Source organism: Ornithorhynchus anatinus, chromosome 20 (assembly GCF_004115215.2).
Source record: "Ornithorhynchus anatinus isolate Pmale09 chromosome 20, mOrnAna1.pri.v4, whole genome shotgun sequence".
NCBI lineage: Eukaryota > Metazoa > Chordata > Mammalia > Monotremata > Ornithorhynchidae > Ornithorhynchus > Ornithorhynchus anatinus.
In genome coordinates, this window is record NC_041747.1 from 5,073,132 (window position 1) to 5,100,626 (window position 27,495).

The 27,495-nt window shown below is 41.2% G+C and overlaps 1 protein-coding gene across 8 annotated transcripts in view; it reads left to right on the forward strand.

Moving 5' to 3' along the window:
* NBEA (neurobeachin) overlaps positions 1-27,495 on the forward strand; it is a 395,298-nt gene that overhangs the window by 361,287 nt on the left and 6,516 nt on the right. For 5 of the 8 annotated variants that reach the window (XM_029048269.2, XM_039914901.1, XM_039914902.1 and 2 more), the window contains 7 exons: positions 7,084-7,251; positions 18,322-18,384; positions 18,709-18,798; positions 20,670-20,862; positions 22,088-22,159; positions 23,681-23,836; positions 25,301-25,471. In XM_029048269.2, the coding sequence (XP_028904102.1) occupies positions 7,084-7,251; positions 18,322-18,384; positions 18,709-18,798; positions 20,670-20,862; positions 22,088-22,159; positions 23,681-23,836; positions 25,301-25,471 (913 nt within the window). The remainder of the gene's footprint in view (positions 1-7,083; positions 7,252-18,321; positions 18,385-18,708; positions 18,799-20,669; positions 20,863-22,087; positions 22,160-23,680; positions 23,837-25,300; positions 25,472-27,495) is intronic. The other 3 variants (XM_039914903.1, XM_001511319.4, XM_029048272.2) reach the window with 1 other exon arrangement.

The following is a 27,495-nucleotide window of genomic DNA, read 5'->3' on the forward strand; positions in this document are numbered from 1 at the left end:
AAGATCCCGAGGTCAGAGGCACGAGTGCTGCTCTGGTGGTTGGGATGATGCCCTTGCTTCTGGGGTAAGTGCAGAACTGGCACTAATTTTCCTGCAAGGATTGGTCAGAGCAGTGAAGACGAAGCAGATTGGTTGGACTGCCAGAGAAAGATCTCCTGGCACAGTTGCCCCATCTCCTCACATGTTGTTTCATCCCCATTTTATAACGAAACGGTCTGTCTTGATCTTCCCAGCCCCGGGCCAAAGACACTTAGGACGCTTAGGGGAAAGGAGGTTCTGTCTAGTGAGTAAGAAAGCCACCACAGGCAAAGGAGACCTCTCTGACTCATTCACCACCGCACACACACTCCCACCCCACCCCAACCCTTCCCCCCGGCAAAAAAAGTCAACCATCTCTTGCTTCATGGTATGAAGTAATAATCCAACCACATTCTGCACATTCTGCATTCCATTTTGGAAAGATTCCCCCATTTATCTATCAGTTATGTGCGCACAAATTAACTGTACACTGACTGCCAAGAAAATGTTAAACATTTAGGAAATGCAGAATAAAAACTGATGCTCTTCAGCTGATGCACCATGCTTACTAAATTCAGACGTCTCAGAATTGAAAGTAATTTGAATTCAGCAAGCAGTCCCCAGGATTAAGTAAAAATCGATCAGCCTCACATCTAAATTTCTGTACTATTTTAGGGCTGAAGTTTGGCCCAAATTGTATTTGGCTCCAGCACTACACCAAGGTGCAAAAACCTTTTTTTTTTTTTTCTGGGCATCTGTTCTGGCATTTATTATGCTCAGTGCCAGCACTTTGCTACACCCTGGGTTAGATAGAAACCTAAAAAATCAGTCATAGCCTCTACTGAACATGGGACTTCCAGTCCAAATCTGAGGGTCTACCAACCTCATAGAGGGAGACTATGGAATGTTGAAATTTCTTGTTTATGCTTAATACGATTGTGTTTATGTGTGCTTTTTAACAGAACAGATTGCATTAGGGACTATCTGGTAAATAAAATTGTATTTGAATTTCCGGTAGGCATACTTCAGGCATTTAAAATGAGACGTTTTAAATTTAAAATTGCCAAATACTGATCCAAGAAATTGGACTTTATATGTTTTTAATTAAAAATGTATAGCCAAAGCTCTTAGCTTGTCAGTTTCATTCACTGAAAAATAAATAAATCAGCAGTATTCATGGGATGTCTACCACGTTCAGAGCACTATACTAAGTATCTGGGAGAGTTTAATTGGAGATAACATGATACCTGACCACATGATGCCTGTTATAGTCTAGCTCCTGGTACCTTTCTCCATAATAATGAATGGTATTTGTTAAGCGCTTATTTTGTGCCATGCACCATTCTAAGATGGGGTAGGTACAAGCTAATCAGGTCTTCCCACAAAAATCCCCATTTTACAGATGAGGGAACTGAGGCTCAGAGAGGGTAAGTGATTTGCCAAAGGTCACACAGCAGACAAGTGGCAGAGTCGGGATTAGAACCCACATCCTCTGACTCCCAAGCCTGTGCTCTTTCAACTAAGCCATGCTGCTTCTCCATGTTTGGCACAATTCCTTAACTCTGGCTGCTGTTCTTTTTCTTATTTTTTAAGAGCCTAAGTAGGGAGGTGGTGTAGCCAAGTAGAACTTGCACAAAACTGGGAGTTAGAAAACCCAAGTTCTAATCCCAGCTCTGCTACTGGTCTGATGTGCAACCTTTGGCAAATCACTTAACCTTCTATGGACTTCAGTTTCCTCATCTACAAAATGAGAATAAGATAACCTGCTCTCTTAGATTGTGAACCCAGCATGGGGCAGGGATTTGTCTGATCTGATTATCTTGTATTTACCCCAATATTTAGCAGCTATTGTGCTTAATAAATACCATAGCTAATTACAAATGTAGTGCCCCTTACTCTAAAGCAATCCCTGTGTTGCCTCTGAGGCACACACAACCATCCCTAGACAGAGAAGTAAATAATAACAAGCAGGAATTTCATGTGAATATATGTAAATTAGGATGGTATAAATGTCGGAATAAATGCAAATTAAAATTAGAACCAACATCCCTTTGAGTAAGCCACCAAGCTTGGGCTGTGGCCTGGAATCTTTCTTGTCACTTCCTCCATTTTATCCTGGCCCTTTCTGGAAGAAGAGAACTACAAGAGAAGTATGTATATATCTATGATTGTATTTATCTATTCTGATGGTATTGATGCCTGACTACTTGTTTTGCTGTCTGTCTCCCCCTTTTAGACACTGAGTCCGTTCTTGGGCAGGGATTGTCTCTATCTGTTGCTGAATTGTACATTCCAAGTGCTTAGTACAGTGCTATGCACACAATAAGCGCTCAATAAATGATTGAATGCAAGGACAGAAGAGAAAGAAAAAGAAAAACCAGTAAAATGGGGACACTCATTTTAAACCTCCATTTATTTCCTACTTATTCAAAATTTTCTAGACAGTGCCTGATCTTGTTTCTGCTTACCCATGTGTGGTGCCTACTATATGTACAGAGAAATGTGTTTCATAAGTAATATCCTAAGATTATTTAAACATCATTCCCGTCAAAAATGTTGCTTGACTACTGACAGTGCCAGACCGAAAACCCCAGCAGAGATGGGAAGGAAGGTTGGAAACTATTTTAGGCTGATGAGAGAAAGGCGGTTTGGGTACTTTTAAAAAAAAAAAAAAAGCTATAAGAGGGAGTGATTTGTGGCCTGAGGGCTAGAAAAAACAAATAGATTTGTTTTAAGCAGTCCCCATTCACACTTGAAATCAAGGGCCTAATCTCATCCCCCTTGAGTTTTAAAATGTTTTTACAAGTCTCCAGTCTCAGTTCTCCTGCCTCTACCCTTGGGACAAAGTGGAAATTAAAATTATGTATTTCCCATCAAGTAAGTATCCTATCTGGTTTAAATTACATCCCTATTTCCTTCTTGCCATCTCCCCAGAGAAGGGTTATGGATTGGGAATAGGTTTATCCAGGCTAAAAGCAATTCCCTCTGCCTATAGATATGCAAGTCTAGGGTAAAGCAAGCTATTAAGACAATTAGAACTCTAATGGTCTACTAACCAAGGTTGTGTTTTGTTTTGAACACTTCTGAGTCTGTATCTGTGTAAATTTAAATCTTGTTGCAAAGTTCTGGAATGCGTAGCATAAAGAGGCTCACCGATAAAAAACAAAGGGACCAATATGTAATTTTCATATATCCATTATAGACCACGTCGAATTCAAAGTTATTATTATGGACAGTTCATTTCCGTGTTTAATAATTCATCGTGGTGATATTCAACATTTTAATCTGCTTTGTGGCTTTAGGAACCAAATTAAGATCTTGAAGGCTCTAAATTGGATCTCAAAATTTTCTCCCTGTCACAGTGAAAGAAATGGTTGAGAAAACATAAGGAATGCTTTCCCATCATCTGATCAACCTTTCTTGTCATGTTTCTAACTAGCTGTTTGCTGAATATTGTCCTTGTGCATCTAAAGTAACATCTTAAATGTGACAGGTACACCTACCCCCATACCATGCTTGTAGGCTCAAATCTGAAATTTGCCTCTAAATGTAGTGGGAGGGAGAATGAATGACATTTTTGATTCCCTTTAATTGTGGTTCAGGAGACCCCACTCGGGTTTTCCTTGCCAATTACCAGTTGCCTAGTGAAACACCCACCTTTTTTACAGTGAATCCCTGCCCAAGGAATGCTAGACTAACACTTATCAAAATTGTCCAGACTGGTTCAGACTGGTTCATATGATCTTAAACTGGGACTCACACTTCTCTGTGCTTCTGAGCACTGTAGGAAAGCTCATCCATATGGGAGAATAAGCAGTCTCCACAAACAAAGGCTTTGCACAAATGTGGCCAGACACCTTCAGCCATAAATAATAATCATGTTGGTATTTGTTAAGCGCTTACTATGTGCAGAGCACTGTTGTAAGCGCTGGGGAGATACAGGGTAATCAGATTGTCCCACATGGGGCTGACAGTCTTCATCCCCATTTTCCAGATGAGGGAACTGAGGCACAGAGAAATGAAGTGACTTGCCCACACTCACACAGCGGACAGGTGGCAGAACCGGGGTTTGAACCCATGCCCTCTGACTCCAAAGCCCGGGCTCTTTCCACTGAGCCACACTGCTTCCCCTGAATGAATCAGCTAAAGGGGCTCAGCCCTGCGAAGCAATCAATAGTTGGTCCTGCCCCATCCAAAGTAAGTGGAATATTGAGCCAGATAATTGTTCGATCTTTCACTTTAATTGACCTGCGGAAGACTCAGTCCATAATTCTACTACTAATAATAATAGGCGCTTACCTCATGCCAAGCACTGTACTAAGCACTGGGGTAGATACAAGATAGTGAAGTCCCACATGGGTCTCCCGTTCTAAGGAGGAGGGAGATTGGATATCGAATTCCTGTTTTGCAGATGAGAAAACTGAGGCACAGAGAAGTTAAGTGACTTGCCTATGGTCACACAGCAGACCGCATGAGGACCAGTTCCTCTGACTCTCAGGCCCATGCTCATCGTATACTGAAATTTGATGCTACTGAGGAAGAAATATGCTGTAGATGTAGGGGCTCAAATACCGACTGAATCTGGGAGAGGCAAGGGTGTTTTAAGGAGCTCTTTCCAGCAGAGGTAGCCATACTCGATCCAAGCCTGCATTGGTAAAATAATTTCTGGGACCAACCATTTGTGAGAACTCCACCCATCAAGCTAAAGTAACTTTTATGGATTCCACTCAGATTGTCTAGACATCAGCACGTCTGTCAGAATTGCAGGTCTCATTTCTGGGTTTTCTTAGAAATGAACAGCATTTGAAAATCTGCCTTCTGCTGACTGATAACATCAAGAGGTGCATTTCTGCAAGTAATGAAAGGCAAAAAAGGAGTTGGCATGTTCTTTTAGGGCAGGGTACTGTAAAAATGTCTTTGTATCTATTTGAGATTTTTACACTTGATTTTCACATTCAAGAGGGAAGGATCCTCCCCTTACAATCCATGGGAAGCCAATCTGACTATGGGACTTAATGATGGATATTGGAGCCATTCCTACTCGTTTTTACTCTCTTCTCTTGTGACTCCACCTCTCTTAGGAGTCCTACAATGTACAGCAGATTACAGGAGGAAGAATATCAATTTGTTTTAATCTGGATGAACATATCTTTATTTCTCTCATGGGTATGCTTACTTAGTTTGCAAAAAGAGAGACTTTGGGGAGATACAGTGAGAGGAATTCAGAAGTAAAAATTCCAAGCATAAAAACTAGCACTGAAATTTTAGGGATAATGAAAGAAGTTTAACTTCCAATATTTTTCAGAAAGTTTTCTTTTTAACTAATGAAAATCCATTTTAAATTTTCAGAAGTTCATTAGCTTTGGTAGATTAGCATTAACATTTAACTAGAATTCAGATTGGGTCAACCAGATAATTGCTACAGCCATATGCTTATTTGAAATTGTATTTATAAAATCCATTTTGCATGCTTATTGCAACACTGAAATATGACAAGCTACGTCCGTGGTTATTGTGTTCATGTAGTTTAAATAATATAAGAAATTGATGCTAAATGTACGAAGTTAAAACTTTTAAAATATTCAGTGAAGAAAGCTGGCAGGGATAAAACACGCATTGCAAAATATCTTTTCTTGCCACTTCAATCTTTAATTTGGGCAATTATATTTTCAGATGATACGTATTCTTTTATGTTCTTTTATATCTTCCATATAAATGATTAAATATTATCTCTTTAGAGATCTAAGCTACCATCATAAATCAATGTACCATTTTAATGCAGTCAGTAGAACTGTCACATAAGTGTATTTCTATTCCAGAGAAAAGTTTTTTGGGAAAAAAGATATATTGTGTTTCTGTAAAGACCTACAACATTCCTCACTCTTCTGACTGAGAGGAATGGTGAGGGGAAGCTTATGGAATTTGTAATTAGAGGAAGTAATGGAAGTTGAAACTATTAGTAGGTTTAAAAAAGGTTTGGATAAATTCACAAATAAGAGATTCATAAGTAGTTACTGGAAGAGAAGTTAAGAATGTAGAGTGAGAAGTCAGTATTATTAGGTGATCCATTCAGAACCTTTTAGAGGGATCTGAAAGTGGAGGAAACAGTCACATAGTTCCTCAAAGGGTCTCATTGACACCGTTAGGGACCGAATCCCAGTTTGCCGGGCCATCCATCTAATTAAATAGGATCATTTTGTATATTCTTAAGGGTAGACATTCCCTATTTACTATTCACTCTTTCAGAATTCTTCTTAACAGTTGGTTATCTCCAATAAACTAAAATGAAAAACTGAACGTGATACTTCTGCCAACTTCCTTGTCACATGTGTTGGTGTCTGGGTGGCTAGCCAAGGTGTTTGGGGAAGAAAGGAAAACTTCTGGGAGACTAAGGAAGCAAACCTCAGCTGTAGGAATTCCCTGGTACCCACTGCCTTGATGTGTCAGGATCTTGAATGGGAAGAACAATTGAGCTTGTGTCCTGATGACAGTGGGATAATCTTCTCCTGTTCCCCTTCAACACCCCCATCCTCCCATGACCCAAAGGTTAAGTACGGAGCCCCATTGTTGGGAGACAGTAATGACTTTTGGCAAACACCTTTGGAGTCAGTAATATTTCACTTAGGAATGCATTATTCATCTCTTACAGGAAGGGGCTAGATAAATTTCCATCTATCTTTAGGTGTGGTTTGAATATACAAGGTGAAAAATCACCGATGTTAGGTGAAGGGGGGGTGAAGGGCACGTTTGCACAGGGGGCCCTCCACAGCTAGTGGACACGACTCATCAGCACTCCATCCCCCTCCCTGTACCACTCTTGCTCCCTCCACCTGCCCCCCGTCCAAGGGAGCAGCAGGGACAAGGCAGGAGTGTTAGATTGGGCTAACGCAGAGCCTCATGAAGGGTGAAGTCAGGGAAACTTCTGCCTTTAGGGCCTCCTGGTTTCCACTCCCTTAGGCCACCGTGGATGCCAAGTGACTAGGAGATGCCTCCGATTCAATTTCACGGGCTTCTCGCCTAGCGGAAAGTGGGACGATTAACCATTTCTCTCATGACTTGTTTCAGGCCCTGGAAAGTGAGTTTGTCTCATGCCAACTTCACCAGTGGATTGACCTCATCTTTGGCTACAAGCAGCGAGGGCCTGAAGCAGTCCGGGCCCTCAACGTTTTTCACTACCTGACGTATGAAGGCTCCGTTAACCTGGATAGCATCACCGACCCCGTGCTCAGGGAGGTAGGTGATAACTGCTACTTAACGCTCAACATTGATCTCAGCTTTCAGGAGATGTGAATTTGATCCAACAGCCCTTTCATGAAATGAGCCCTTTTAGCATAAATCCAAGCAAAATATTGGCCCTCAGCTTCTCGATGAATGTCAATAAGTACGTTACCTGCCAAAAACAAGCAATGAGGTGGGCATGTTGGTCTCTCAGAATCACTGAGAAACTTAAAAGAAAAAAATGCAAAAGGTGGATTTTTGTTGTTGTTGTTTTAAAAGCAACAACACTGTTTTGGAAAGTACGTCATACATTTGCTGTGTGTTTGCTACCCAGAAATGAAATTTGATTAAACTGAGTGGGTTATTATGTAGGTGGGTTTTTAGTGAAATGTTAAATATAAACTATGAGTAAAATCACATTTTAGCCTTGTAGGAAATGATCTAAAAATTGGGCAAAAAATGTGAAGATGCAACAGCTGCTAGATGAGTGCTGCATTGGTGAACCTATATACACAGGATCTCCCGTTCCCCCCAGATATCTGCCATCTGCTGTATGCAAAACAAGCAATAATTTATAAATTGCCAGACTGTGGAATTTTTTCTCCAACTTAGTGGAAGAAAACTTGTAGATTTTGGAATGGAACCAGCACCAAAGACCATTTGCATGCAGGCCTTTTGCAGCATTCGTCTCTCTCTTTCACTCTTTCCCTCTCATGCCCTCTTCTCTTTCTGTTTCTCTCATTCCCTCTTTTTTTTTGTTGTTTCATTTCCCGAACTAAAAACACAGAAAGTGAAGAAGGAGCCTCGGGGCTAAGTATTCAAAGAACAAACAGTAAGCATGTAATTAGGTGCAATAAAATACAAACCTGCACAAAATTGCATTTCCAGAAGCAAAAATGAGAAGCCAGGATCAGCCAAAATAAGAAAAAGATGCTTTACTTAGCATCTACTATTGGGCATCTCATGTAGCACACAATTTAGCCCAGGACTGCACAGACCAGATGAAATTATGGGAATTTGGGGTATGTACTGTGGCTGAACTGGATCATTCAAGCCTAAAAGCCCCGTTTTATTTTTTTTTTTGCCCTAATCACTGCTCCAGGAAACACTTTTAGGTCACTTTCAGGGTACACCCTAATGGCCTCATCCAAGGATACCAAAATTGCATTAGTCTTTTGAAAGAATCAGTGTGCCTCCCGATATGCTGATTTTTGTTTTTTTCCCCTTGAGAGTAATTTATTCCCCAAGAATATCCGATTGATCACAGAATAATAAACATGCCCTATTTCAATCCATTTATTATGTCTATAGTTCTCTTGACCATAGACTCTAAGTGCTTTACAGGAGCAAAGCATATGCTATTTATTATTCCCTCTTTATAGATGGGGAATTTGAGGTAAAAGGAGATTAACTGATTTCCCCCGAGGTCACATGGGTCGGGGCAGAGGTAGGACTACAGCTCTCACTTACTTCAAGCCCACTACTGTCTTGACCTGCCTTTCCCATATTGGTTCGTCCTTCAAATCATTAAAGAAAGTCCACTGTTAAGTACATAAATGACTCCGTGGGACTAAACGAAGTGCTTTGGGAAGCCCACAAACTCTTTCTGATTACTAGGGTCCTGTGAGTGCACGGCAGCTTCCATTTTCCCAATGGTAGACTAAAGTGCACCAGAGCCGGCGCTGGCTACAAGAAATAGCTTCCGTGGGATCTGGAAAAGTTTCTGCCCTTCCAGGGAGTAACTAAGAACCCGGGGGAACTTTCCGCAGGGTGGCTTTCAATTCAGTAACTGTTTCCTTTTCTATCTGGCTCCTCTAAAGTGGATGAAATTAGCATCAGTTGTCTTCGTGTTCAGAAACTGAAAGCAATTCCGAAGCAAATTAAATGCCATTTTTAATGGGCTTGTCTAATGCCTAGAAAATGAACTGGTCACAAATGAAGATATCAAGTGCACCCTGGATTCATCTCCGATCTTTAATTTGTTTAGAAGACACTTTTTCTCTAGCTGTAGTTCATTTATTTTAAAATGCTATTGAACTTTCATACTTGACAAATCCTAAACCTTGTCCTTCATTTGGTCTTTGTATTCAGATCATGATTTCATTCGTTCATTCAATCATATTTACTGAGCACTTACTCTGTGCAGAGCACCGTATTAAGAGCTTGGAAAGTACAGTACGGCAACAAATAGAGGCAATCCATTTGGTCATTTGGTCCACCGTGAAAGCTTGTCTTCTATGTAGTGAGCTTTTTTCTTCACTTATTTTCCTTTACAAACTCATGCCACCAGAAGAAAACACCCACTGTTGCTGAAAGGGTTTTTGCAGCAGGGAGAGATGCAGAAGTGTCACACTCTCGTTGCATGCGATTAAGTGCTTATAGTGTGCAGAGCACTGTACTAAGCGCTGTGAGAGAATACCCAGGTGAGAATTAGAAGGGTTCCTGTCCCTGGGGGGGGGCTTGTGCTCGCAGTTATCTCTGTGTTGAACTGGGTTGGTTGAGATCTTTCCTGAATTTCAGTGGACAGTCCCAGGATGGTGGTTTGAGTACATTTTTTGCCCCCAGCTCCCAGGTATTGTGTTTTTAGCAGATGGACACGGTCTTTCACCTGCTTGAAACCATTTTACTCCCCCAGTAGACTGCAGACTCTTTGATGGCGGGGATCGTCCCTTCCTGTTCTATTTTACCTTCCCATGCACTTAGCGCTCCCTTCGGCAGACAGTAAATGCTCAGTATAGACCACTGATTAATTAATTGATTTTTAGTGAGATTAAATCATAGACAGCAAAAAAGGCCAAAGAAGCTGAATGCCAGGTCTACCAATGAATGAAATTATTTTCTTTCACGCTGAGTATTTGCTGCATGCAAACCCACATATCATAGGTCCCATTAGTTAAAAAGTAAGTCATATATGTAATCTTCAGCTTTGAAGTAAATGTTAAAAATCTGAAGAACTGCTTAAGGATATTGATTCATTCTTCCCTGACAGGTGAAGTCATGGTTGCGGCACTAACCACAGCAATTATGGCATTAAAATGTCAAGAAATTAGAGGTCAGAATAACAGATAATTTTCTTCCCTGTGTCAGATTAAAAATTGACACTCTTTGACAGCATAGGATCTCTGGCTGAGAAAATTATGACAGCTTAACTCATCTTGTTCGTGTAAAGCAGTAATTGATAATGAACTTTATCATGACAGCCTTCTCCTGTGGAGAAACATGACAGAACAGCCTGGGTACAAAGCCTATATCTCTCCTCTGTATGTAAACACCAGATACATTGGAAATTAGCTGTTATTTGGAATGGTCTCTACCACTGATAGACATCATAATCTGGACACTTTTCTAGATTTGTTCAACAGATTTTACCGAGCTGATGTCGGAATGCTAATGCTTAAACCCAAAACAAGCAGTTAAAGCACTTCATTGACTATTCCCTATATTTACTGAGGTTTTTAGATTTATTAAAGTTATGCCCTTAACTTTAAACATTATGTTCCTCCTACGTAATAACCTCATGTTTTTTTATTATTGTGGAAATGAATGCCCAGAATTATCTCAAATTGAATTGCCAGTAATTGAGATCATCAGTTTTATACCAAAAGTATGTATAGGCTCACACAACTTGTGAGTGCATTTATTGTACAGACTTAACTCAGAATTGAAAACTTGCCTTTTCATTTTCTGGCCCAACTCCTGAAAAGACCCCTTCTCCTCTAGAGGACAGAATATGTTAATTATTAGCTTTGTTTTCAAGTGTGAGATTTATTGTGCAGTTTATTTAATCTGTTGATACTCTCATTTTCAGATTAAATTTTTTGACCCACCCATACCTCTAAATCCATTCACATTAGAGAATAAAACTAGACTATCAGCTTGCTAGCTTTGCCCGTCCAGTAAAAATGACCAACTTCAGCATTCAAACATGAATTATAAACTTTCACCAATCACCTAACAGCTGGGTTAGAAAGTTTGTTCTGAGCAGTCACCTGTCATAATACCTGAGCATACCTAAAGCCCACGCAGCCAAACTGAAAAATGATAAACGTGACTGACTACTGTTTGACAGTGAGCTGTTATGCCTGTGAGCTAATCCTAGAGAACGGTCTTGCCGACAGCAACATGAGCGTACGGTTTATGCCATATTCATTTTTAACCAGGAATTCATAGTTGGCATAGGCTTTCTGAAGCTGTTAGGATGTCGTGTTCTTGCAGTGGGTTTTTTGGGGTTTTTTGTTTTGGGGGGGGTTGCAATCCCCCTTATTTCTGGGTTGTTGAATTTTTGCTTGGAATCTCTTTTCTTCTCAGCTGTGTCTTTGATCTGACAGGAAGAGCAAAGCATCCTTTAGGATCAGGTATTGGGAAAGTAGGCCCCCAGGAAACGGAGTGGATCACATCAGTTTTCACTCTTTCTTCACTGAAATAGGCCTTGCTGTAGAGCGAACTAATATGGTAGGACTGCCAGGCTCCAACGAGTGGTGCCTATCGGCCAGTGAAGAGAGCCTCTGGGACCTTGGCTGTCCTTGGTGGTTGAAACCCACTGAGTTTGTGAGGAAAATGGGAATGCATTTTGCCAGTCTAATGTCACAATAATAGGTTTTCACTGTGACACCTACAGCCAGCCTCCACGGGCACTTGCTTGTTTGGGCTGTAAATTAGTTGCCCTTGCTTTCTTTCTCACTTGGCTTTTTTCTTTTTCATTATATATATATATATATGTCTGATCTCTTTCTTTGATCTGACAAGGGAGATCAAAGCCACCTTTCTGGATCTGCTTGAGTGAACTGTGCCCACAGCATTGGCCATTTACAAGTTCACTGGTGCCTAATTGCCTCCATACATGGGATGGTCCTGCTTTTGGGGGCGTCCTTCCAGAAAGCAGTTCTAGCTAGTAGCAAAATGGAGGCTAAAGATTGCCAGTTGTTTGAGTCTTTTTTCCTCTCTGATAATTGGAGGTTTGCCTGTTCAGAAAACCCTTAACAAATTCAAGCGCAGCAGTCAGGGGAAGAAAAATATCTCAAAGGGCTTAGCTTGTGGAAATGGAAATGCATGTGCACTGTGAGTTTCCATTTCCATTTCTTCAACAAGAGGAGCCTCATCTCACCTTGGGAAGGGCATTTTCTGTATGTTTCTCACCAGTGGCAATTAAAAATAGACTCGGGTAAAGTTGCTCAACAGAAAACTATCAAGAACGTGACTAGTGCATATCATCCTTGGTTAGGATATAGTCCGTGATATTTCATCTTACTCCCTCTGGCCTATCCACAGTCTCAGTTTCCTACAGCTGTCCATTTCTGTGCCCATTTCTGAGGAAGAAATCTATCATGTACAGATCAGGAGATGTATTTTTCTTCATCTTTGCGTTATCTTTTTATTGGGCAGTGTTGAGAAGTGCTAATTATTGACTTTCATAAATTAGAAGCAAACACTTTAACGTGCCTTCAAAGTCATATTTTACTCAAGGGAAGAAGGGTGAAAATTACAGACTGCTGATTGTAACGAAAATAGCTGGAAAAGGGGTTCCCTTCCCTTTTACGAACAGATTTCAGTTGAATCACACAGTTGTTACCTCAGCGTAAATTAACAGAACAATTCACTTGCCTCAGTTCGTTGAAGTGGATATTACTTAATATAAGTACTTAAGCAGTCTGGTTAGAAAAGTTCAAAGCTCATTTTTTTAAGGTTTTAGCATCGATAATGTCTCAACATGACTATTTGAAATGTCTGTACAGTAGATCTAAATTATTGCTTTCAATATATGCCAAGATAGAACCATTTTGAAGCGTGTACTATTGCATATAATACAAACCTAATTATTTCTTGAAAATTGAATGAAATACAGGCATGTGGTTTTTATTTTAGAATAATGATACCACCTGCTTTGAAGTGGAGTCCTGTTTCTAAGCTGCAGGGAACACAAACATTTTATCCAGTTATGTTTTGGGCAATACAGTATTTATATCACCTAAGTTTACCTTTGGCTGTGACTTACAATTTCTTTTTTGGCATGAGGTGATGAAGGGCTGCCCCATTCATTTTTTTTCTTTAGTTAGATACCTAAGCAATAGACTGTGATCACTTGTTAGTGAAATATATAATATTATCAATTCAGAGGTCATCCCAATAGAGAGGAAGAGGAGGAATAAAGATAGTTTTGCATCTGAGGATTAATGGTGTTTCCTTTTTATTTGGCCATTTTTTATACCAGGAAAGAAGTGAGAGTTGAGGCGAACACACTTATTTGGCCTGGAATATAGAGGACATTATTGATACCCCCTTGCCCACTCCCCGCCCCCCAAAAAAGGCAGAATTGCAATTCAGTTTTGCTTTGTCTTCAGACTAGCCTTGATGTGAGGGAAATGGGAAGAACACCGCTCTGGGAATTAGGAGACCTGGGTTCAATTCCTGTCCTGCCGGAACTGGCTAACGTGGGTAAAGACCAGAAATGCAGTTAGCAATGTGCTGCTCCTCTCCTTACCTACTTGCTTGTTGCACTTCATGCCTCATTGGGAATACAACCCACTGGGATGAAAGAGTCTGAGTGGCTCTATGCAAAGATTAGGACTAGAATCAGTTCCTCCCATCAGGTTCTCACGCAGAACCAAGGCTCATTTGCTCTTCCCCAAGTGAGACATGATTATCAAACTTAGGTGCTGAGCCAAGCTCATCTCAGGCAAACTAGAGGTAAGCTATGCTGGCTGCCTTAATGACAAAGGAGAGAAGGATTTACTCGTGAATTTCGCTGTTTCTCCAGACATTTAAAGTAGTTGAGCATAAAAATCACTTCTAAATTTTTTACAGTTTGTTTTTGAAACAAGGAATGATAAAAGATACCTATTATTTGCCTGATTTACATTTTCGGTTTTGCCAGCATTAAAAAATAATGCCTTGTATGATCTTGTTTTATTACAATAATAAAACAGAAGCAAGAGTATCAGTTAAAACATAGTACACCATCATTAAGAGCCCCTTTCTTTATATTATTTCAAAATTCTTTTGTCTTTTATTTCTCTGCTTGGTTTCTTGTTCTTTTTTCCTTAATGTATTATTTTGGGGTTTTCAGGTAAAACCAAGGAGTTAGTGATTCTGTAATGTTTATAACCTTACCTCTGGGCTGCCCAGAAAGCTTATCCTGGCTAGTAGAGTAAACCTTTTTACCGTATTGCTTTGCTTCAAGAGACTTTTTTTTATCCTTTCCTAAAAGGAAAGGATCATTTGTATTTATATATGGAAAGGGGATATCCCACAAGTGGCAGTTTTCAACCCTTGAATTTAGTAGGCAGCTAATGATGAGGGCGGGGAGGGCTAATGAGTGTTTTGGAAGGAACTGATAAAAAACTGCATCTGTCTATGTCTCTGCATCTCTCTCTCTCCCTCTGTCTCCCCTTGGGCCTCTCTTCCCTTCTTTGACATGTTTAATGTCCAAGCAGTTCTCCCCTTGTTGACCGAATGGTTTCTGATCAACTCCCAGGCACTGTCGTATTCCGTTTTTATTGGCCTTTATTCACAGGGATTCCACCACTGGGGTAATGTCTTTTCTACCACTGGGCAGTCACTCCAGAGACTCTGTCGCAAACATTTCTCCAAGGAGAGCTCATTCGGCTGCATTTCCCGGGTCTAGGGCCTTCAGCTCCCTCCTCTATACTGTTCCCTTGAGGGTTTGGGCTGAATTCTGTAGTGTGTAGGGCAAGATCTTACTGCAGTGCTATCACCCTATGGGAAAACAATAAACAATTGTTGGCAGACTGTTGGACGGTAGTGCCCGGTGTATAGAAAACCACAGAAAGAGGGTGCCCCGACAGGTTTTGTAGACACATCTGTCCTTTGAAAGCACTGAGGTGTAGAAATGATAACAGAGATTATGCTATACTCATCTGCCTGGGTGAGGCAGAAAAGACCCAATCTAAGGAACTCTCTGAATTTTACGTAATGTTAAGCATCACAATGGCACTCAGCCTAGTTTATCTGTAAGTTTATGTCCCGATAGGTGTATTTTCACCGTGAATTAAAAGGTGCTTTTCTTTATCTTTATTAGCACCAAGGTTAATTTTTCCTTGAAGAAAATTGCTGAGCCATGCACAGCCAAATACTGGCGTGTTTTAGGGAATCAGTCTTTTTGAATGTGCAGGAAAACAGTAGGAAGAGTTTCCATTCAATGGAACGGAGAGCTTATTAGTAAGGCTTTTGAGGAAAAGGGTGGTGGTTATCACTGCTTTGTGTTTGAAAGGCTTTGGGGTATGTCTGATGTTATCAGCGGTTAATGGCTTCAGGTCCATTTGAAAACACTAAGCTAGAGTGAAACTAAAGAGTTGTTTCCCCCTATAGTAAAATAAGGAAATTTTGCTTGATGTGATAAAAAATCAATAGATGAGGAACCTGCCAGTACAGGAAGTGACTGATACTTTTTTCACTTGGAAATACAGGTTTAAACAGGGAATACAAGAAACCGAATGATGAACTGAAATTCATTCATTCAATCAATTTATTGAGCACTTACTATGTGCAGAGCACTGTACTGAGCGCTTGGAATATACAATTCGGCAGCAGATACAGTCCCTGCCCAATGAAGGGTTTACAGCAGTCTAATCGGGGGAGACAGACGAACAAAACCAAGACAACATAATCATGATAAATAGAATCAAGGGATGTACACCTCATTAACAAATTGAATTTCGATCAATAGAAGTGTGATTTAGGTGACTAAAGACAAAATAGCATCTATTAGTTCATGTTCTCTGAATTTCATTTTAAACAGAATTCTGAAAATTAGTATTTTATAACTCCTGTACCTGAGTCTTCTGGCCCAGGAGGGAAACTGAGTTCGCCAAACTTCCTGACAAGCCTGCAGTCTGTTTCTTTCTCTGGGAGAAGAAATTCTTTTTTTTTTTTTTTTTAAGATATTTGTTAAGCATTTACTATGTGCCAGGCACTGTACTAAGTGCTGGGGCAGATGCAAGCTAATCAGGTTGGGCGCAGTCCATGTCCCATAAGGGGCTCACGGTCATATGTTCCATTTTACAGATGAAGTAACTGAGGCACAGAGAAGTGAAGTGACTTGCCGAAGGTCCCCCAGCAGACAAGTGGTGGAGCTGGGATTAGAACACTGGTCCTTCTGACTCTCAGGCACGTGCTCTATCCACTAGGCGATATGGCTTCATACCCTGCGTGAGTGCAGTAGCCATTCGCAGGAGCTGCTGAACATTTGTTAGAAGCAGCCTGCTTTAGTAAAATAAGGAGATATAATACCTCTTCTCCCTTTTTCTTAGACTCTGAACCCCTTGTGGGCCAGGGACTATGTCCAATCTGTTTATGTTATTTCTTCCTGAGTGCTTGGCACAAGGTAAATGTTTAACAAACACAATTTTTCTTCTTATTGTGATGATGTTGTCATGGTCCTGATACCATGAGGACCAGAGGTTGTGAAGTTGACTGAAATAGGTGCCGTGAGGACCATCCTCCATGCCCCTCCCATTTTCATCAGTTTGCATCCTTTTTGTAGTGGCATAGGTGGACTGTAAAATCTGCTAACTCAAACCAAGCTATGTGCCTCCTGAATGAGGACTAAAGCCCAGCTCACAAAAATAAAAGGTAGATGGTTATTATGGGGGGGCGGGGGAGGGAGTCTTCCTCCAGGCCCCAGAGGGGCCACTGTTGATACCCTCATGAGCACAAAGAAGAACTGAGGTCATTCTTAGCACATTGCACTTAGAATCATTACTGGTACTGGCCAAAGTCGTGGACTTGTGCCATAATAACAGCGTCATTTGCCATGGCAGAAAACTCTTGGAGGTGTTCCCCGTGCCATTGCGATTCCTCATATAAATTTTCATCCTCTGTAGAAACTATGTAGGGGTAGAGAGATCTGAGCTTTCTTTTGCGGCTCCATTGTTTGGTATGTAGGAACAGGCAGCGCTATCCATTATTCAACACTCTTTTGCTGCTCCTGATAGAAATTAAACTCAGTCATCCTAGTAAAATCACCGTTTCCTTTGTCAAGTAATCCTTAAATGACTCCTTCTAATGATGTGAACTTAAAAGTAGCCCTCCCTTTTCATTATTATAAATCTTTCTTTGGGAGGCAAAACCTGACGTTATTCACGGAAGTAGAATTTAGTTAGTCAGACTTTGTGTGTGACTGGACTCCACGCAGATAAATGTGTACATTAAAATTGGACAGTGCTTAGGGATTTAATAATTCATTTCTGTGCTTCTGCAAGCAGAAGAACAGAAGTCTCGTTTATGCAACCACTAAAACGTGGTAAATGATGGGGGTGCTCATGTTTAATATGCCTAATAAATTCAACCCATTCACATTTTTATTGATAAATATTTTCTTGAAATGTATTTTTGGAGGATAACTTTAAATTTAAACATTTTATAAATGAGAATTGCAGAAGATGATGCAATTAGTTAATAGCAAAGCTGTATTAAAAAATCCTCTACCAATTTACCTGCCATTTCTTAGTGCTTACCAATGGTTTCGGTATTTCACTTTTATGAACAGCAAAATCATACAGTGTTTTAGGGGGAAAATTAGTGTGCTGCTAAGAGCAACGAACCTAATAAATACCTTTATTGCTCTGCTTGTTGAATTACCTCGGATATTTCAGGGTTAGATATTTCTCTATCGGTCTAGATAAAACCTTGTAATATATTGTTTTGAAAATATTAAAGTTTAAAAGTAGGAAGATACCTTTATAAGGTGGCCCTTTTAATATCCTTGGAAATGGTAGCTTAATTTTTGTGCAGTGCAAAAGCCAATGTCCATTCGTGAGAATTTTGAGGAGTAGCTGTCACTGAAGCATTTCTAGTGAATTGTGTGAACTGTTCTCCTTTAAGTCAGGTCTGAATGAAATTTCAGTTGAAATGATCGCAGAGGTGAATTGCTATGCTCTGATGAGAAAAATAACACCCAAATCACAAGCGGGGCTTGTCTTTTCTTTTTAAGGCCGGGTCCTTCCGAGTGTGATCACTGCTGCTCTGCCGTCCTCTGACTTCATTAATGGGAGCTGTGATTTTTCTTTGCATTTCCCTTACCTGTGAACTAGATTTTTCAACCTTTGTTTTATTTGTTTTGCATTTAAGATTCCGGAGGCATATTTTATTAGAGATCCTCACACTTTTCTTCTTACAAAGGACTTTATTCAGGTATAAGGGTAGCATTCAGCGTAAAGAAATCTGCAGAGTCGGTAACTGCATGTCCTCACAGGTTAACATTCTCACATAAAACCCCAGCTTCTGGAAATAAAGAATGGTTAGTTGGTTAACTGAAGCATGCTTGAAGGGAGAAGCAAAGCTTGTCTACAAAATACTAACACTTGGATGAGTCTGCACCCTGGGAGAAGAGCACCCGGTGAATTTTCTGGACTTTTTTTTCTGGCTGACTTGGGATCTGCTTGCGTTGTGGAAGGGTGTGTTGACCTATCTCTTTGATGCATATTGACTGTGACACTCCCTCTGCTTCTCCTGCAGGCCATGGAGGCCCAGATACAGAACTTTGGACAGACGCCATCTCAGTTGCTCATTGAGCCACATCCGCCTCGGAGCTCTGCCATGCACCTGGTGAGACCCATCGACCGGCTAGAATTGTTGTTTTCGGTGATACCTGTGATGTTTACTCTTTTTCTTCTCCTGGGCAATAGCTGTTTTAGCAGCCTGGGTAAATGTTTTAGGCATTTCTGTAGTTGTCTGTTCCCGTGATTGCAAGTGGGACTCCCAGAGAGAGAGGAAAACTAGTTGATCTGCCATCATCCCACCCTGCATTTTCTTGTCCCATTTGGTTGATGTGGTTGGTTTTACTGCTTCTCTGCCCTTCTCCCCATCCCCTCTCGGGTCCATTTTGCTTTGTAAATTATACTAAAGACAAAGAATGAAGAAAATGTAAATTTTACGAATTTGACCTCCTAGAGTAACAGCCCTGTTGAGCTTGAGAAGAAAAAAGAAACATTAGAAAGTGATTAGAGCAATTCAGATCGGGCTTAGCCCCGCCTTCCCGATTTGGGGGAGACCTGGAGTTGCTCTTCTGTGTTCTATCTGAATCCTAGAATTTAGCCCCAGGAAAAGGATCTCCTTATTTATGGTCCATTGGCCATTCATGTATGTCTAGCCCTTGATTCTTATTTTGCATTTTTAAGGTAGAAGAGTTTATTAAGGAGCTTGAAAAAGAAAAGTAATTTTCTTGACTCTTCATAGATGGCACCTACAAATTACTTTGCTATCAGATTTATACTGTCGGATTTTAATTTCCCGTTTAAGGAGATAATACATAGGGCCTGTACAGGGGAACCGAAAAATAACAGTGTTGCAAATGATCAATGAATAGAGTCGTAAATTAAATTGGCTGGCACTAATGAATGATACTTCATAAATGCAGTTATTGAGCTCCCCCTGCAGAGGCAAGGAAAGAGGGCGTTGCGAGCCTGTGCAGGGCCGACGCAGAAGTGGAAGGGGGTGCCATCTCCCCACTATCTGGCTCCAGAGCTAAGGTGTTGGGCCATTTCTTTCATGGGCCATGCACCCAAAGGCACTTATCCTCACTGTTGTCCCTGAGCCAACAGCTCCAGGGTGCTCAGAGTGTGGGCGTTGCCGAAAGGCAAGCGGGTGGGGAGATGCTGCCTGCCCCTGTGCAACATCTCCCCCACTTCTCTGGCTGAATCAGGGCCAGGCCTGCTCCAGGGGCACTAAATGAGGGAGGGGGGCTTCCTTGGAAACCCATGGGCTCATTTTTTTGCGAGGCAGCGAAGATTCAAAGCCTCTGCTGCTTCAGGGTCCAAGAAAGGGGGACCCCCACCTACCTGTCACCGAGGGCTTCGGCCTAGAGCAGGCTGGCCTCACAGCAGGGCCGTCCCAAGTCAGCTGGGCGGTCCCTGGGCCAGACTCTGCAGACCTCAGTGCAGCTCAAACTAGCAGCAGGAGCTCTGGCTATGAAGGCCTTGAACGCTTCCCACCCCCTCTCCCACTGGACTCTTCCTCATGCTCTATCCTTCCTTCCTCATGGACGATAGCTCATCATTAATAATAAGCCAAATTCTAACAACACTGAACCAAATTGTCCCCTCATAGGTGAGGAGAACCAAGCAGAGATAAGTGATCATGGCTCTCTCCAGTTGTGTGGAGGTGGGAAACATCTTCCTACCCTATCCTGTTCCAAGCTTGCACCAGCCCAGCTTGGGGCAGGGGTTCAGCTTGACATCTCCCCGTCCCTGACATCTGCACATCCCAGCAACACACTGGAAATACTCCTGAATATTTATACTCTCAAGGCCCTATCACCACAGTTCTCATGTAAAAGCTCTCCCGATGTGTTTTTGGCACGTTGTTAATGTTCTCCCTGTATGCACAAATTGTTTTGGCCTTATTTTCCCTAGACCTCCTTGCTAACCGTGTGACTCCCTTCTGTTTCCTTCTGCTTTCTCTCCTTTTCTACTCAACAGTGTTTCCTTCCGCAGAGTCCTCTCATGTTTAAAGACCAGATGCAACAAGATGTTATAATGGTGCTGAAATTTCCCTCAAATTCTCCAGTCACCCACGTGGCAGCCAACACGCTTCCCCACCTAACCATTCCGGCGGTGGTCACCGTGACCTGCAGCAGGCTTTTTGCCGTGAATAGGTGGCACAACACTGTAGGTAGGTACTCCAAAAACGGGTGATTCCATCAGTATTCCCTGAGCGGTGAGCTTTTCCTTTGTACAGGTGAGTTGAGCGGATGAGATTTCCTCTTCATGGGGTCACCACCAGCACGAGGACCCAATCACCCTCTCCACAGGGTTCTTTAGTGTCACACTACTGAGATGTGCCCCCTCCAGCTGCCTTGGAGCTGACAGCTCTCCTGGCAAAGAGGACCTCTTTCTCCCTGGCTGTCTCTGCTAACGGCCTGCAGAAAACAGTGCTTCTCAAACAATATTTTCAGTCTACCAATGCTACTGTTTGCACACTTACTCCCTACAGAGGGCTGTCCCAAGCACTGTAGAGAGCACAGCAGAGTTCGCAGATATGGTCTCTCTCCTTAAGGAGTTTAGAATCCAGCTGGGGAGGCAGACCCTACAATAAATTACAAGTATAGGAGTCACTATTGATCGCCACCGTAGTGTTTTTGTGGCCATACCTATTTCAAATCAGTCTAATGCTAAACAGGGGTGTAAAATTGAAGGTTTACAAGTTAGTAATATTAGTAAGAATGGAAATTTTTAATTAGAAATCTTTCAGGAGCTTCTTGAGGGCAGCGGTTCTGTTGTACTTTTCCAAACACTTAGTGTGGTGCTTGGTACATAGTAAGCACTCAATAAATACTATTTTGATGAGTTGATTTTTGTTAAGGGCTGTGTCAAAATGATCAGCTTTTGCACGCAACTGCTGTAGTCACACTTGAGAGCCATCGATGTGGAATTCCTAAATCTGGTTAATATTTGATATTTTTTTATATGTTTTTTAGACTGTAAGCTCGTCGTGGGCAGGGAACATGTCTACCAACTCTGTTATGTTGTACTCTCCCAAGCACTTAGTACAGTGCTGTGCACACAGTAAGTGCTTAATTAATACAGTTGATTTTTCTGTTCAGTAATATGGAGAAAGCCATGGCTATCAGCCCCTTTACAGTCCAGACATCATAGAACCTTGAAGTAGATGTTTTTATCTGCATATACAGGTCTTATTTTTCAAACTAACCTGTTATGTACATTTTAGCAACTGTGGCAACCTGCAAAGACAGTCCAGAGAGCTGACAGTGTCATTTAATGGTCCCCAAAGTGCTTAGGTCACTTTAACTTGAGGAGCAAATGTGGAGTAGTAACCATCTTGCCACTTTATTAATAAAATAAACCACTTTTCACTGTGGCCATTGTTTTGTCTCTAGGTCTCAGGGGAGCGCCAGGATACTCTTTGGATCAAGCCCACCATCTTCCCATTGAAATGGATCCACTGATCGGTATGTCAAGGGAAAATGTTTTAAAAACGCAGAATTGGCTTATTTTTGTATTATGCTAGACATTTTACCACGTTAAGTAGCATTATTTCATGGCTGTTTCGTAAATATTTAGAAAGCAATAATTTCCTGAAGTACTGCTCCAGCAACCCTCTAGCCTGGCCCTGCTGATCCAGAACTTCATTCCTGCTTGCTCCACCTCAATCCGTTTACTGTTCCCTCAGAAACTTCTTTGTCTCTGTGCTGGCCATCATGCTGTTTCACTAGCCCAGAATACCTTCCTCATTTTCACTAGGTGTATGTCATAATCATTCCAATCCTACAAATGTATAGAAATGGCTTGTCTAAAGCTAGTTGGAGCAGTTATTTTTATCATTTAGAGAGTGCCCTCGTGCAATAGCATTTATAACTAGAAATTCAAATATGAATGCAGCGTTATATATTGAGATACACGGTTTTCTTTAAGTTCAGCACCAAAGTTTATCCTGAAAAGAATCAGGAACACAGAAAGAAAAGCAGACACTGAAGAAAATGTCACCAACACAGATCCCTTTCTCTGGGTACTTGACTCTCTTCAAATTCACCCTAAGAATGAAACCGGCAGTCTACTTATCACCCTCTTTCCACATTGTTCCCATCTCCTTATTACTTTCCTTCTTACTTTCTCTCAGTTTGCATGTTTGTTGGCAATTTCTGCAGAGCTGAATGATGAGCTTCAGTTCCTTGCTGAGTGGCTCACGTAACATACACCTTGTTTGTAAGCCTCCATTTTCTGTCTTTCTCCTGCAGTGACCTGTTAGCGATGCAGGAAAAGAATTGGACAGATAAGGAAGAGTTACTTCCCTTGTAAATACCACCTGAGGTGGTGTGTATTAATTTAGTAATTAGCTTTTAATGGGGTCTAGGCAGCTAATCTGAATACCGTTACTATCCTTAGAATTGTGTCCACTCTAGCATTCAGTTGTTGTTGTTATGGTATTTGACAAACACTGTTCTAAGCGTGGGGTAGATACCAGTTAATCAGGTAAGAGGGATAAAAGGCATTGATTCCCCATTTTATGTACGAGCATATTGAGGCACAGAGGATTTAAATGACTTGCCGAAGATCACATAACAGGAAACTGGCAGAGCTGGGATTAGAATCCCAGGTCCTCTGACTCCCAGGCCTATGCTCTTTCCAGTAGGCCATGCTGCTCCTGTGTTGTGTGTGAGCTATTTTTTGAAAATTTCCCACATTCTAGAGTCTCTTCTTTGTTGCTTTCCACATTAGGAGCAGGTATTTCAGCATGCATTAAAATAGTGAATGAGCAATTGCTGGAGCCAGGAAAAGATGTTATCTTAAAGGGGAAAATTTTCAAAACCACACTGATTTTTCATTTGCCAGCAAATAATTTTAAATGCATTTGAAGAGGTTGTTCAACGAGTTCAGAGTTCTTTGAAAATTAACTGCATGCATTTTCATTCATAAGTGCATGATGGATAAGTGTTGGCATGGCTAATGTGTAAATGTGTCTTGCATTTCAGCCAATAACTCTGGGGTGAACAAACGGCAGATTACAGACCTTGTGGACCAGAGCATCCAAATCAATGCCCATTGTTTTGTGGTCACAGCAGATAATCGCTATATTCTTATCTGCGGGTTCTGGGACAAGAGTTTCAGAGTTTATTCTACAGAAACAGGTAACCTAAATCACAGCAAACCATGGTCTCTTACAAAATGGCTGTCTTTTCCAGAGTTATCTCCTAGTAGACAGGGCTTTGACTAATAGAATTTATGGTCAATTTGCTTTGAAAAAAATTCCTATCTTATCTAATTGCTTTTGAATATCATTTTATTGTAACTGCAGGTTAGGAAGCAGGTACAGGAATTGAAGCTTAGTGTATGAAATGAAAAGTAATTATAAACCAGGACAAGGTAATGAATTATTTTTTAAGGTCCATGTTTCTCAGGTTATTTTTAGCATAATACAAGCAACTTCATCCATTTCTCTAGGGTGGAATTTATCTATTTAAGATACAGTGAAAGTCACTTTGCTTGATGCAGGCATTGATACTGTGAACTAAATCTGATCTTATTTCAACGGTAATCTGTTTGGAATAAGTTTACTATGACATTAGGGTTCAGGCAGGAGCAGCAGGAGTGTGAATGTCTTAACCATCATTTTCTATCATCTTTGCTGCTTCTCTTACATTCTTAGAATTTATGTGATCGTCTTTTGTTTCTCTGGAAATCTTAGAAAGCCTCTTAAAGTAATTCTCTTCCCCTCTTCAAAACCCTACTTAGAGCTCACCTCCTCCAAGAGGCCTTCCCAGACTGAGCTCCCCTTTTCCCTCTGCTCCCTCTACCCCCCCCCCACCTCGCCACAGCTAAACCCTCTTCTCCCCCCTTTCCCTCTGCTCCTCCCCCTTGCCCATCCCATCCCCTCAGTACTATACTCGTCCGCTCAACTGTATATATTGTCACCCTATTTATTTTGTTAATGAGATGTACATCACCCGGATTCTATTTATTTGCTATTGTTTTAATGAGATGTTCTTCCCCTTGATTCTATTTATGGCCATTGTTCTTGTCTATCCGTCTCGCCCGATTAGACTGTAAGCCCGTCAAAGGGCAGGGACTATCTCTATCTGTTGCTGATTTGTACATTCCAAGCGCTTAGCACAGTGCTCTGCACATAATAAGGGCTCAATAAATACTATTGAATGAATGAATGAACAGTGGCATTTAAAAGTACCGATTAAGAATGCAAATACCAAGAGAGAAGAGTTTAAAAAATAGGAATGAGCGAGAAAGGGAGGAAAGGCCAGTTAAGGTACTTCACTGAGGGACCCATCAGTCTCTAAGAAAGGAGGTAGAGACTTTTGAAAAGTTAAAGCACCAGCCCCTTTTTGTTTTGCTGCCAATCCAGCTGGCATAGGGTGCTATCTGTCCGCCACTTGCACAGAGGGGCCAAACGGTCCTGGGGAGTGAGTAAACCAAAACCAGAGTAGCCTGTCATCGGGGGCGGGAACGACCCCATCTACAGAAGGGGCCGATAATGACCACAAGTTTTTGGTCCCCTTAATCATCTATAAATTCCCCGAGATGCTCTTACCTGAAGGGAAGAGGGGAGCAGGAACTGACTTGCCGCTTCTCCTCTACAGGAAAGTTAACTCAGATCGTGTTTGGCCACTGGGACGTCGTGACTTGCCTGGCGAGATCGGAATCATACATAGGCGGGGACTGCTACATCGTGTCTGGATCTCGCGATGCCACCCTGCTTCTTTGGTATTGGAGCGGTCGGCACCATATCATAGGAGACAACCCTAACAGCAGTAAGTACCGACCTGGCCTCTGTCCCGGCAAAGATTCAGGGATTTAATAGTAAACGTACTTAGCCATGAAGTTATTTACCCAGGGTTATCTGAACGGGAATTTTAAGAAAATTCAGTTCAAATAGCGAAGGGGCAACAGCAGGATCCCCCGAGCCAGTGGTTTCAGGCAGACCTGGAGTTCTGTCCAGCTTCCCTCCTGTGCCAACAGCAAGGAGAGACACATCCTGACCAAGATCCTGCCCAATCTCTCCGCATTCAGGGTCCCCTCAAAGTCCTCTGGCAAGTGCCTCTCTCTCTCTCTCATGCCCTACAGCTACGAGATAGAAGGCTGTTAATCTTGGAGGAGTTCAATTAAGCAATTTTCTTGGTGGCATTCCTTTCCAGGAGATTAGCATTTATTGGCTAGGAAAAATAAAAGTGAGATGCTTTATAGGTTAAATCCAATTAGTTAACATCTTCAGAGTGAATCTCCAAAAATGATGCAGTTGATATTTCAGAAAAGGATTAGTTTGTTAAAAGCTGTCATCTGGTTGTCGAGATAAGAGAGTGTGGATAATAGACTGCAGGAAGGTGAAGAATTCAAAGAAAAATGTCAGAGTACAGTAATTATCTGGGTTAGGTGACTTTTTTTTAATAACAATCTTTTAAACCAAGAGATAGTTATTAATGATCAGTTTTGGCTCCAAGGAGCCGATTAAATCAAATAGGCATAGTATGTCTAATAAAATCTATAATGTCCATAAGGCACTTTAAATGCCTGAAAAGCAATCCTCTGTAAATATTGAATATCAGTCTCAGTAGTTTTTTTTAAATTAAAACATTTTAAGAATAGTCTTGGCTCTAGTACATGAGTATTTTAAAGTGTTTAGTTGGAATTCTGAAATAATTCATAACCTGCATGAAACAAGTCTTCCCTATTGAACTCATTTAGACTAATTATGTAGCTGTGCCCTCAGTGAGTTTTTATAGACAAAAATAGAATTTGTAACTGAATTCAGGTTTACCTTTTTTTAGCACTGCTCTTATTTAAAATGACTAACAACTCTGCAAAAGTCACACAGCAAAAAGATAAATTCAGATGGATGATCTCGGCGATTCAGGTTCTCTTGTATCTAAAGAATCTTGGTAACTCAGCCACATCCCAATGCTGAGAATGTTTAATAGCTTTTACTGACTTTGCTGATTCCTTTTATGATTTTAAAAACTTGCAGCATTGGCTCATCAATGTTAATTTGTAAACAGATTATTGCATAGAGAATGGAATTAATTTCAGCCCATAAAAAGTAACAACCTCAAGTTTTCTAGAGTGTATTACAATTGAATTGTAATTGTTAGATTTCCGTATTTTATGATTTCTTTCATTGATTGTCATCCTTTCAAATCTGTAACTTTGAGCACAGAAAATGATCCCCGAGGCTTTGAACTGGTACCTGAACAGATGATGGAATTGCAGAAAAGTGAGGCACAGCTGCTTTCATCTGAAACAGACTCTTCCACGAATGCAGAAACTAATTTGGAAGTGATAAAAATTAATTTACACACTTTAATTGGAAGCCACCTCCTGCATGAAAGAAAGAGCAGAGCAGGCAGCTGGTGCTAAAAGCTGATTGAATTTTTGGTCAGGTAGCAATGTTGGACTTGGCCTCTTATCCTCTTGAGCCTCCGACTGGGGGTGTTCTTTAAAAGGATCGATGTTATTCCTGTTGGGTCCCTAGAGCCTAAGATTTCATTGATCTTGGGCCTTGACATTTCTCATTACCCACCGTAGCTTCCAACAGGACAGCCACACTGCCGTGACACCCTTGGACCTTTAGAAAACAATGGGACCTGTAAGCTCACACTCCAGTGGGGTAAGGCCATTATAATGCTTAGAAATCCTGTCTTAGAGACTCTGAGTCTGCCGCTTTCTACTTAGGATCCTGAAAAGGAATTCAAATTTCAGGATGGCATCTTGGAAACAGGGTGATAATGCAGTATAATCCTGGGACCGCTTCTCTTTGCATTTTACAGGGCTTGGATCCGAA